Source organism: Melampsora larici-populina, assembly GCF_000204055.1.
Source record: "Melampsora larici-populina 98AG31 unplaced genomic scaffold MELLAscaffold_102, whole genome shotgun sequence".
Taxonomy (NCBI): domain Eukaryota; kingdom Fungi; phylum Basidiomycota; class Pucciniomycetes; order Pucciniales; family Melampsoraceae; genus Melampsora; species Melampsora laricis-populina.
The window spans coordinates 33,714-47,081 of record NW_006768866.1 but is presented as its reverse complement, the minus strand read 5'-3'; the positions used below and the strand labels follow the sequence as shown (position 1 = coordinate 47,081).

Genomic DNA, 13,368 nt, shown 5'->3' with positions numbered 1-13,368 from the left:
ACTGGGCCATTTGCGCTCACTAGTGACTCTAGTCATCCAAATCCAAAACTTCGAGCCCCCCTATGGGGGGTAGTGGTAGTTGCACTTTGATGAGACCCACTGTAGAAGTACAAATTGCAGACACCATAGAAGTAGAAATTGCAGACATCATAGAAGTAGAAATTGCAGACATCATAGAAGTAGAAATTGCAGACATCATAGAAGTAGAAATTGCAGACATCATAGAAGTAGACATTGCAGACATCAAAGAAGTAGACATTGCAGATATCATAGAAGTAGACATTGCAGATATCATAGAAGTAGACATTGCAGATATCATAGAAGTAGACATTGTAGATATCATAGAAAAAACACCTCAATTTAAAATAGCTCAACACAAGTCTTGCCAACCCCAGCACCTAGTAGAACTACCCTGCTCCGTGGGCTTCAGAGGCAAAGGATGGAAGCTACATAGGTCAGTTAGAAATCTTCACCGTATGGATCATCATTAGCATGTTCATATTGCCACATAAGCCAATCAACATGCAACTGAGCTTCCATCTCTGCATTCTCTTCTGCATTCTCTTGTTCATTGTCACTCCCATCTTCATCATCAGAATCATGAGCATTTCTATCAATACTCAACTCAATCCCATGGGTTTGAGCGAAAACTTCTAATGAATCAAAAGTGAAGTAAGAAAGATCAACTGTACAATGTGTGATTTGAATTTTGTTTAAATTTGTCCAAAGTTGATCTTGAATTAATTGTTTTAAATCTTCATGTCGATAGGATGGTGTTCTAGCTAAAGAGATTGATGAAATGTTTTGACATGGTTTAAATGATCTTAAGAATTGAATCGGTAGACGATTTGACATATTTATTTTCTCTAATTTAGGTAATTGAAATTGAAGTTCAGAATCCAAAGGAATACCACGAACTTTAGCAGGTACTTTAGCCATGATTAAGGAAGTTAAAGTGGATTGAAATTGATTTAAAAATTCATATAAAACTGATATTGAAACTCTTTCACAGTCTTCTAATGTTAATTCTGTTAATGGACAATTCCATTTGAGTAAATTCCAACTAGAATCTATGCATTGTACTCTTTTCAAATCTAATCCCGTAAGCTGAGTACGTTTAGCAAGATGTAGTCCAAGTGGAGATTGAAAATCCTGTTGATCATTCAAAGGCTTTGGATAAGTAGCAGAAATACCTGAACAGAATAAAGTTTGAAGTTGCGAAAGGTTTGAGATGATGTCTACTACGAAGCTTTCAGTATAAGATAGTTGTTGACGACGAGAATGAAGTGCAAGATGAGTAAGTGAAGTAAGCTGAGAGATGGGTTTGATCATCACATTTGGCGCGAGAAGTCCAGATGATGTTGAAGTGGGATTGTGCCACTTCTCAAGGTTTTCTGAATCATGATTTCTAACGAGAGGTCTTGGATCAACATCAATATCTAGTTCGATGAGATCCGGCTGCATGGCCAGATTCAACTTTGTATCCCCTATTTGTTTTGCATCCACGACATATGCATTGACTCGAATCGTGAAATTCTCCATTTGATCTTTTTGATATGTTTTGAGTGGATTCTAATAATTTCTTCAAGTGCAAATGTTAATTTATTGTCGTAATCATCCTCTAGGAGATCGATGAACTGAGAGAAATGAACATCAAAATCCATTTGTGATAAGTCATTGGATCAAGAGATTGTGATGAAAGAATCAAATTACCTTGAAAAGTGTAAGGTCACTCTCTTGGGTGTGACCTTCACTGAGTTTGTGAGTCACAAGGCCGAAGCCAGTCAAAAGTAACACCTGAGTATGATTTCTAAAATAGGCCTATAACACCAAACAGTCAATAAGAAGAAACTAATAGAGAGAAAAGGAGGAAAGAGTTCCTCCAAGAGGAAGTCATACCTATAACACCAAACAGTCAATAAGAAGAAACTAATAGAGAGAAAAGGAGGAAAGAGTTCCTCAAGAGAAAAACCCAAAAGGGAAAGAGGATGGAGCTTCTATATAAGAAGTTCTACACAACTACTCTGTAAACCCATACACAATATGTAACTAGTCCGTACTCCATACTCTTCCCTTACACCCCCCCCAACTAAAACAAAAGACCACAAAAGACTTCCTCCACTAAGACAAAACTGCACCAAACAAATCAAAGAATGAAACCAAAATAGAGTAGAAAGAAATTAAACTAAAAGTAATAAAAATTTTAAGAGAAAGTAAACCTCAACAGTAAAGAAAAGAAAGAGGAAAAAAAAAAAAGAAAACTAATCATATCCATAACCATAACCCGTCACTGATTCGAAGAAGACTGAAGCCTCGCGCCGCGTCACGTCCTAAAGAGAGCAATATCGAAGAAGATGTGCTCACAGGCGTGGCCAAGGTGTTGTTGCGAAAATGGGAGATGGTAGAACCCCGCGGTGGTGCATACTTAAGGAAGGAACTTACTTGCACAAGGTAGTCCTTCGCCCCGCTCAACAGTTATCCACGGTCTCGTCCGTCTGGTACCTCTTCAGCTTCGAAACGTGAAAGATGTCGTGAGACTTATCGTTGGCCGAAAGTTGTAACCGGACATCCCTCCCGCCATTGATAACCTCCAGGACCTTGTACGGGCCGTCAAATCGCGCTCTCAACTTCGCCACCCTTCCCCCTACTTGTGCCACACGATGTGTACTATCAACTAACACCTGATCCCCCACTTCTAACCTCAAATCCCCTCCCCGCCTCTTGTTGTATTGCACCGCTTGTTCTACTCGCGCAGCCCAAAGTTTGTCTCGGCACCGAGCCCAATCAGCTTGTCGAGACATCACCCACTTCTCAACATCCCGACTGCTACATTCCTTCAAAGAAGGGATTGGGAATAGGCGTGGCTGATGACCCAATACAAAGTACATTGGTGAAACCCCAGTTGCTGAATTCACCGCCGAATTGATGGCGAATTCAACCGAGGGCAAGGATTCCAACCACCGTCCTTGACGACCCTGAGTCGAGAACCGTAGGATTTTCCCCAAGGTTATATTCGTGCGTTCAGAGCGTCCGTCAGCTTGAGGATGATATGCGGTCGTCAGGTTGATACTAATACCCAATAAGCGATGAAGTTCCTTCCAGAATTTAGACACCCATATCTTATCTCGGTCACCAAGCATATCATCCGGAGCTCCAAAGATCGATAACCACGAACCGTAAAGACGACGGGCTGTCTTTTCCGCCGAGTCCTTTTGATTCGTCGGTATCAGGCGCACAAACCCAGTAAGTCGGCATGTGCAAGATAGAAGCATATCATACCCTGAAACTTTGGGAAAAGGCCCGACGAAGTCGAGCGCAATGCTGCTCATAGGTCGTTTCGGCAGGTCCGTAGTTTGAGCTCGTCCAGGTAGGAGAGTGGTTCGCGCCTTGTTCCTCTGACACTTGTCACAACACTTAACCCACCTCTCAACATCATCACACAGTCCAGGCCAGAAAAATTCCCCCTTCAAACAATGGTAAGTCTTGAGATTTCCTAAATGGCCTACCGCTTGATGTGCAGACTTCACTAATCCACTTCTCAGTTCCCCATTCCCTGGGACCACAACTCTGTCATCTATCAGCATCAGTCCACCCTCCCATCTACAATTCGCCCGCAGCGGTAACGCTTTGGCTAACTTGATACAAAACGGATCTGTCTCATACCCTACCCTAATAGCGTGGAGAGTTTCAGCGTCTAAAGCAGGTCGAGAATCAGTAAGGGCTGCCGTATCCACTCGCGACAATGCGTCCGCGACCGAATTGTCTGCCCCCTGTAGATACTTGAAGTCCAGATCGAACTGTGATAATATTTCTAACCACCGTGCCTGTCTGCGACTGAGGTTCCGTTGCTTCAATAGATACGTCAGAGAATGATGGTCGGTCATCACGTTGATCTTCAAGCCTAATAAGAGAAGACGCCACTTATTAAGAGCGTGAACCACAGCCAGTAACTCCTGCTCATGTACAGGGTAATTGCGTTCTGCGCCAGTCATGGTCCTTCCGTCGTAAGCGATTGGAGACGCCGTTTCCCAGTCGCGACCTTGAAATAAAGCCGCTCCCAGGCCTTGGCCACTGGCGTCAGTAAAAAGCCAGACTGGCTCCTCAGAGTCGTAATCCAAATTTCGTAAAACCGGTAGCGTTGTGATCATGCGTTTGATATTGTTGAATGCATCTTCTTCTTTATCCGTCCACTTGTAATCCTCTGGTTTGCGTTTGGTACTGGTCAACGGTGTCAACGTACTAACATATCTCGATAACCCTTCAATAAACTTTTTCATCCATTGCACGGTCCCCAAGAATTCTTTGAGCTGTTTTGGATTTTTGGGAGACCGCCAATTTGTCACTTTCTCTACCTTATCCTCATCCGCACTAATGCCGTCTTCCCCAATCACATGACCTAAGAATTTGATCTGACGGCGGAAAAGCTGGGTTTTCTTGATGCCACAGTAGAGTCGTGCCGCTCGAAGGCGTTTCAACACCTCACGCAAGTGGTGTTCGTGTTCTTCCACCGTCTGAGAAAAAACCACGATATCATCTAAATAAACAACACATACTTTGTTGACGAGATCCCCCAAAGCCTCCTCACATCGTCTTTGTTGTGTCGCCGGCGCATTCGTAAGTCCCATAGGCATCACCGTCCACTCGTACAGTCCCCACGGAGTCTTGATGGCAGTCAGCGGTATGTCTTTTTCTTCCATCCTTGTTTGAAAGAATGCGTTGATCTGATCCAAGGATGAGTAAATCTTACCCGTTCCTACCAGTCTCACCGCCTCATCCGGATTAGGTAAGGGTCCCCGATCCTTCACGGTATATTTGTTCAGAGTGCGGTAGTCGCAGATGAGACGAGGAAGAGCCGTCGGGTCTTTCTTAGGTATAATCATCGAGGGTGATGCATAAGGACTTGTCGATTTGCGTAGCCGTCCCGCATCAACATGCTGATTGAGCAGCTTCCTCCATGCATCCAGATGTTTCCGCGGGTAACCATACTGCCTGTCGTTGATTTGAATATCAGGCTGGGTTAGTATGATACGGTGTCTTATCTTGCTACATTCATCTTGTAATTCAGGTGGGAAGATCTCATCACTCTCCTCATCCACCTCATTTAACGCTGGCAACTCATCAGGAAAAAGGTCCTCAAACTCTTTCAGCACAGCAACTTCTCTCATACTAAACTCGTGTACTTCATTAACTTTTTCCAAATTTTTTAAAACTGTATTTACTAACACATCTCTTTTCTGTTTCAATTCTTCAGCTTTTCTTTTGTCATCAATCACATTCTGTTCAAAAAATTCGTAACCGGTCTTTTCACTGCGCAACAAGCGTTGAGATAGGGACACATTGAGACGATGTTTAGAGAGAAAAGGTGCCCCTAAGATTACATCATATTCCCCCCCAAGTGGTGCTATCTTGAAAACCGTTGCGCCAAACGTAAAAGAGGGGAAAGGAGCCTTGACGTGAGCAAAGGCGAATTCTTTCAAGACAAAGGGTGTCGGTTCTGAAAGAATTGCTGGACGTACCGTGATTGGTACCGGTAAGGGTCGTCGAATCAAGTGAAGTTTGTCAACCGCGTGTTCCGAGAGGAGGTTCGTCCCTGCTCCAGTATCAATTAAAACGCAAAGGGGTACCCCATTCAAAAACCAACTCATGATCAGAGTCCTGCCACACATAGCACGTTCAGGAGAAGGACCGTACTCAGCAGCCTCCACAAGATCGTCTTCCAAAGGTCCATTTAACTGATCGAGCATCTGCTCATAGGCGGCTAGATCCGCTCGCCCCAGGTCAGGAAAGACACCAGTCGCAGCAACATCCACCGAGCTCTTACCCGCATCCACGGTTGCCACATCCACACGACGAGGTGGTCTTGAGATGCCCGTCGAAGTCGAGGGCTTAGTTGTCGATGAAGGGCTGGTGCCTTTAGCGGGCGGGTATGGTGGTGCTCGTGGGAACTCCATAGGGACCGAGAAAAAGGTAGCACTAGGTCTTGAATTGCAACCCCCTAGCCATTTGTTGCACGAAGTTTTGCAACGCGGACAGAGTCCAATCGATCACATGTAAGCACCAAAACGAACATTCCAAGCTTGAACCTCCTCAGGAGATAAAGCAGGGCGGTTGGCACAACCCTGGGCCAGCAACGCAAGTGTTGCGTGCTGCGCTGCGCTTGCGTTGCGGTTTTTCTGACCGCACCGCACCGTAAAATCCATTTTGAGGTTGCGGCCTGACCCGCTGCGCAACAAGATGTGTCCAATTCCAAGTTGTTTTGGGCCGCAACAACATTTGTTGCGTCACTGCCCAAAAAAACTTGAAATTTGACGGTTTTTTGGCGCTGTTGCGCCTTTTGCGTTGCGTGGCGGTCAGCGCGCCACGCAACCCAGGCTAACGTTTTGTTGTTGCGGTACTTACCGCAACGCAGCGTCTGCCGCTGGGCTTTGTTGCGTGTTGCGGAGCAACGCACCAAAAAACACGCTTTCTGCGGTGCGGTGCGTTGCTGGCACAGGGTTGGTTGGCAGCCAGAGCTGTCGGAGTCGTCAATTGCATAGATCTAGGTTGAACGTTCGGTGCAGCGCCCGTAGAGGTCGTCAGGTTATGTACTGTTGATTGAGATCGTCCCCCGTTCCGGGCATCAATTGATTGAGTGAGAAGCCAAATCGCCCCGAGTCGCTCCTCGAAGATAGGGAAGGAGAACCTTTTCGTCACTGGGTCCCGACTGTTCTTCACAACTCGCTCCATCTTCACCCACGCCTTAAATGTACCTGTCGTACCTCCTACCACCGCATTGGCCAAGGTCTCATCATCACACTCCTCAATTCCAATCTCCTCTTGAATTGTTCTGGCACGTCCGCAATAGGCTGTCACCGATTCGTTCACCTTCATGGCTAATTCACGTAACCGTTCTTTAGCCGCTTCATCCCATCCAACCGGTAGAACCACTCCCTGCATTTCAGTCATCACCGCTTCCCACGATTTACCTTCAAAGTTACGCTCTGATCTTCGACACCAAGATGAGGCTGGGTCGTTAGCTAAAACCATCGGGAGTATACGAAAACGATCTTCTGGGCGCTCGATTTGTTTAACACGAAAAGTCGTTTCCATCTGGTATTGCCACATGCGAAAGGCGGCCACATCACCGAATTTGCCTTTATACTGAGGCCAATCGGTAGCGCGGAACTTGGAGAGGTCTGCAGCCACTGGAATAGTAGAGACTGGAGTATTGGCCACCGAAGGCAAGGAAGGTGGTACGTGAAAAAGATTTTGTCTTCCTACTGCCGGTGTTGAAGTGAACATCTGAGGAGTCACCTCGCGCTCTACCTGCGGTGCTGGTCGCTGAGTAGAAGTCTCGCCCTGAGAGGCAGTGTTGCCTTCACGGTCTCGGTCTTCGTCTGGAGGTCGTTGATTCCGTAAGAAGTTTTGTAGCAACCCCCGTACTTCACTGATCTCTTTTCGGAGGCCTGCATTGTCTGATCGTAGACCGTCGTTGTCTAGCTTCATCCGAGCGAATTCAGCACTCACGTCGATGTCAGGAGGCTGAGAGGTAGATTGCTGGTTCGCCATATTCTGAACGGTCTCGTCTCCTGAGCTGATGAAAGAGATGTGCGGGTCAAAGTTACCAGGGATACTACGCCGGGGGTGACGAAGGTCAGCGTTCGGGAGAATGATTCGCCTGTCGATTGCACTTGAATTGTCAGATAACTGATCCAAAAAGACGGAGTCAGACGATAATGGCCAATTCGCCGTGATGACAGGATAGCCGTGAGGATTCGGTGGGTTAACGATGGAATCCCACTGTCGAACTATCAGCGGTGCCAAACCCCTCGACTCGACTAAAGGTAAGATTGGTGGAGCCGAAGCGGGTCGAAGAGGAGTGCAGGTCAACGGCGCAGGAGTTCCACGAGCTGGAAAGATAATTCGTTCTGGGTTATCGACTTGCGGTACAGGTTCTCCGGGGTTTTGACGCGTTGTACGATGAGATCCCAGGCGGTTGTCAGACATAGACAGGTTATCAGGCGATACAGGAAGGTGACAGGATTCTGATAGTGCGGGGTAACAGGTTTTGAGTTCAGGTGTCAGGCTAAAACAGGAAAGAAAGATAAAAAAAGATCGAATCCGAGTGTTCGGAAAAATTTTGAATTGAATTGAATTGAGTTTCTTAAGGTTTGATTGAATAGTGGCGTATTTGATTGAGTTCGAGAGGTGATCGACGTCTTCGAACTCGGAGGTGTACTTTAAAAAAGTGTAAGGTCACTCTCTTGGGTGTGACCTTCACTGAGTTTGTGAGTCACAAGGCCAAAGCCAGTCGAAAGTAACACCTGAGTATGATTTCTAAAATAGGCCTATAACACCAAACAGTCAATAAGAAGAAACTAATAGAGAGAAAAGGAGGAAAGAGTTCCTCCAAGAGGAAGTCATACCTATAACACCAAACAGTCAATAAGAAGAAACTAATAGAGAGAAAAGGAGGAAAGAGTTCCTCAAGAGAAAAACCCAAAAGGGAAAGAGGATGGAGCTTCTATATAAGAAGTTCTACACAACTACTCTGTAAACCCATACACAATATGTAACTAGTCCGTACTCCATACTCTTCCCTTACAAAAAGGTAAGGACAGCATAATTCATAGAATGAACGATCAACTGAAGCAATTGATCGAATGGCGTGCAAGGGAAACCCTGTGAAAGAGTAAAGATACGAAACACTATCAGTACATAGATACTTGCAGTATTTGAAGCAGAATCAGAAAACTCAATGATTATCGCAATTGGTCAAGTTGACCAAAATGAGCATTATAATGAGTTTGATCAAATAGTGAGAATAAACAATTCCACTAACGGTCACTTTCTCTTTCAAATGATTTGAGACGTCGAGTTTCCAAATGCTCATGAATTTTATTGGGCGGTTGGTTATAAAAGTTGCGATGAGTTATAGCAAGTTGAATAACCCAATCAACGATGATTCGTTTGACATCGAGTGGCATAGATGATAAACTGGGTTGAATGTGTGAAGACTGAGTTGACATCAAGGCCATTTTGCTTGAGATGATTCTACTGAAGGATTTGTTCTGTCGGGGAGTCAAGCTTTGGATGTGATTCTTATATATTGATCTTTCAACTTGCTTCGGCTTCTAACACTGCAAATATAATGTGTTTCTCCACAGTGAAAAATGATTGCACTTAATGCACAAAATAATTAATAATGCAGATTTAATGCAGAAAAATGCAGATTTAATGTAGATTTAATGCACTTTCAATCATTTTTTGAATTAAATGTAATCATTTTTCACCGTGGAGAATCACATTATATTTGCAGTGTAAGAGAGCACAGGGATAGATACTTTATCTCAGTCATACCCTGGATCAAGGGTCTCAAGGGTCCAACGCGACTAACCAAGCTGACCAGGGGCGATTCAGATATTGTCACGTCGTTTTGATTGCATAGCCTGTGTCTTCTCGCATCCCGCAAATTCAGATTCATTCGCAACAGAATGAGCCTGTCCTAGGAATCACGGTTATCCAGTTGAAACACGGAAGGCCAAGAGGCGGGGAGGGGTAGGCACGAAACGAGATTTCTTGACTGCAATCGGATTTGGCACGAGCAAAAAAATAAACTTCATATTTCCTGGTCACAAAACGCTAAAAAAGTACTAGTATTCCTACCATTTGTGTGTTTCTGGTGGTAAGCAGTATAAAACCATGCCTGGGTACTAGGTATAGGTGGAGGAGGTGCAGAGCACGTAGGTAGAGACAAAGGTGTCAACTGGGGAAAAGGGTTTTTTGGGGGCTCTGTCTTTACTTTTCTCTTCATCTGATGAACCCCACCATCCATCTTCATTTCTAGTACTTTATGAATCAGAAAATTTGTCAACTTGCACATTTGCCAATCTTGCCTGCTCACTTTGATTTGTACCTGAAGCAGAGTGTGCCACATTAAATTTTGGGTCGTGCATATATAGTGAAAATAATCAAACAATTTGAGGTTTAGAGCATAAATGTGTTTATAATCTTTTGTGCAGAGACAACTCACAAGGGGTTTGAGACCAACGGTGGCTCGCTAAGCTAAGCTAAGGATTTTTGCCACCTTGGCTTAGCTTAGCTAGAGGCCGCTAAGGAAAAATCCGCTAACGCTAATCTTAGCGGATTTCCGCTAACGCTAAGCCATTAGCTTAGCGGGCGTAAAATGACACCCGCTAAGCCAATTGATTGGCCGCTAAACCGCTAATAGCGGCTTAGCGGCCCTTTTTTGCACTTAAAATATGTATTTTTTTGATAGCTAAGCTCCCGGCTTAGCTTAGCGCAGACCCGCTAAAGGAAAAATCGAAATTCGATTAGCTGAGCTTGAGTGCGCTAAGGATTTAGCGCTAGCTTAGCGACAAAAAATCGCTAAGCTAATGCACCGCTAAGCGCTAACTTAGCTTAGCCGTGCCACCGTTGTTGAGACTATCTAATTTTATTGCCTTTGAAAAAATTAAAAACCACCAAAATAAAATCAAGAAGTGAGTGTTTGAAGAAAAATCAAAAAATGGCTTGAGTAGTATTTGTAGTCAAAAATACTCAACCTTTTGAAAACCAATTGACCTTCTGATGTATGGCCAAGCTTATACAACTCCATTAGGCCTCTTTTCATAAACTCTTGAATGGTTTCTGAAACTGGAAAGAAAGGTCAAAATGTAAATGAATGAGTTGAACACAACTCAACAGCTATAGGATTGGTGGGTCCTTGTTAATACTGGTTGTGAATAGAGGAATTAAAAGCTTTAGGAAAGACACACTCCTCGTGCAACTTCGGATCACATAAAACTCTATCAATTCTCCCATTGACAAAGCTCAAATCTCATACAGCCAAATCCTGATATCACCCTTGCTAATTCTATAGATCACCCCATACTTTTAACAGACTTTCCCTTTGTGTTGACCAAGTCCCTCACCCTTCACGAGGCATACTACTACTCATCAAACATCTAACATAACTTTGGTTCAGCTGGTAAACACCCACTTTGGGTTCAAGACACATACCATGAAACAAAGTCCAAATATATCCTGTGACCTATACTAGCATTTTTCTGACAAAACACACAACCTTCAACAACAAAAGGATCAGTGATTGTTGGTCTGAAACCAAACAAAAACAAATCTTAGTATAAGTAAAGAAAAAGAAACAATGCTAATAATCTTATAATAAGATTTGGTTTTGAAGAAACAGTCAGATCAAACTTTTCATTACCTGAAACCAAACAAAAACAAATCTTAGTATAAGTAAAGAAAAAGAAACAACACTAATAATCTTATAATAAGATTTGGTTTTGAAGAAACAGTCAGATGAAGAAAAACATTAGACTGTTGTTGGAGCACAGGTTAAATAGAAAAGCATGAACAATCGTTGTGAAATGAACAATGACGTATATGACGTAATAAAACCGCATTCGTACAAATGATGTAATGTCAATTATGAAATGCACTAAAAGAGAAAAACATTGTTACACATAGACTTTGAAAGCACAAACGTAACTCCAACACCCCCCCATGCTAAAAAGTCTCTATCTAGACGTATCCTTTAAACCTAATTGATCTCTAATATTGATAAAAGTAGAACGAGGAAGAGCTTTAGTAAGAAAATCAGCAAGTTGAAAAGAAGTATTAACTTGTTTAAGAGTAACATGTTTGTTCTGAATTAGTTGACGTATGAAGTGATAACGTAAATCAATATGCTTGCTTCGAGAGTGATGTACCGGATTATTTGCTAGTGCAGCGGAACCAGTGTTGTCATAGTGAATGATAGTAGGTGAACTGTTTATGAAATGAATTTCTTGAAGAAGTTGCCTTAGCCACATAGCCTCCCTGCCTGCATCACTCAAAGCCATGTATTCAGCCTCAGTGCTTGATAGTGCGGTAGTCTTTTGTTTTCTTGATTTCCATGAAATGAGTCCATTTGAAAGGCGAAAGAGATAACCAGATGTCGATGAACGGTCGTGTAAGTTCTCTGCCCAGTCTGAATCAGTGAAACCATCAAGATTATTGTTGTAACCTCCCAGAGTTAAACCGAGGTGACGAGTATGATAAGCGTATGCTAACACTCGTAAAGCTGCATTCCAATGATTCATGTCATTCTTCTTCAGGAATTGAGAAAGACGGTTTACAGCAAAAGCAATATCTGGACGGGTACATTGAGCGAGCCATAATAAAGCCCCGATGATTGAACCATAATTTGGATTTGATGATGTCGAATCAATTGCTGGAACAAGAGTATTAAAGCCTGCCACATACGGAGTAGTGACCTTATTCGGTTCTTCTTTAAAGAATTGTTTGGTAATTTTGAGAATATATGATGTTTGTTGTAAAGTAAAATAGCGAAGGTCTCTTGATCGATCAATAGAAATAGATAGATGATGTTGAAGATCCGTGTCGGCAGAAATTGGGAATTCAGAATGAAGTGAAGAAGAAATTGAAGATAAGAAATCGTCATCGCCGGTAACCGATATATCATCAATGTGTATTGTAATCAATCCTTTCAATTCATTTCGTTCTAATTTGAAAAATAGTGTAGGATCATGAGCTGATTGTTTTAAACCCAGCTTGATCAATGAATTGGTAAATCAAAGATTCCAATGACGTGCAGATTGATGCAAACCATATAATGGCAAAATTAATTTACATACGTAGTTTGGAAATTTATTGTCTCGAAATCCTTCAGGCTGTTCCATGTAAACATCCTCTTCTAAAGGATTACCGTGCAAAAACGCAGCAGTAATGTCAAAACCCTTTACCTTCCACTTCTTCACACCAGCAACAGTTAACAACACACGGTTTGACTCTTGTCTAGATGCAGGAGAAAATACTTCATTGAAATCTACACCAGCAACTTGGCCATTTCCCAACACAACGAGTCTTCCTTTATACTTGTCGATTTCTCCTGAAGGTAGCATTTTTCGTTTAAATACCCACATTGATCGTAATACACGAGTATTAGAAGGTCTAGGTACCAACTTCCAGGTTCCTAATTTGAGAAGAGTATCGATTTCAGTTCTAGCAGCTTTCTCCCATTCTGAGGCTTCTTCACTATCAATTGCTTTCCTGTAGGATTTCGGCTCAGGTGAATAAGTATCAAGAACGAAAGCTGAAGGTGTAAATCGGTCGGGTTGTTTTGTGGTTCGTGAACTTCTTCTCGGTAATACAGGAGCTGCAGGAGGTGGTAAAGTAACTGGAGTTGGAACATCTGGGGTTTGTTGAAGTTGTGGCGAAGTAATATTCGTATTCTCTATTGGAGAAGGTTCCTCAACAACCGGTGAAACTGGCTCAGGCGACGGAGGTAGACTTGGAGAATAAGTTGTTGGTAATTCTTGAATAGGTGAAATTCTTTGTGATCGAGTTATCATCTGTTGTGGT

The 13,368-nt window shown here is 43.1% G+C and overlaps 2 protein-coding genes across 2 annotated transcripts; both read right to left on the bottom strand.

The window, feature by feature from the left end:
• Positions 1-32: 32 nt before the first annotated feature.
• MELLADRAFT_41090 (uncharacterized protein) lies at positions 33-353 on the bottom strand (the record flags this gene model as incomplete). Its single annotated transcript, XM_007418708.1, has 1 exon — positions 33-353. A coding segment is annotated over one exon (321 nt), but the record flags the coding sequence as incomplete, so codon positions are not given.
• A 5,405-nt stretch (positions 354-5,758) lies between these two features.
• Positions 5,759-8,406, bottom strand: MELLADRAFT_118628 (uncharacterized protein; the record flags this gene model as incomplete). The annotated part of the gene is made up of 2 exons (XM_007418707.1): positions 5,759-5,995; positions 6,550-8,406. 2 exons carry the CDS (start codon positions 7,984-7,986, stop codon positions 5,759-5,761), a joined length of 1,674 nt encoding a protein of 557 aa, XP_007418769.1.
• Between the last annotated feature and the right edge of the window lie 4,962 nt (positions 8,407-13,368).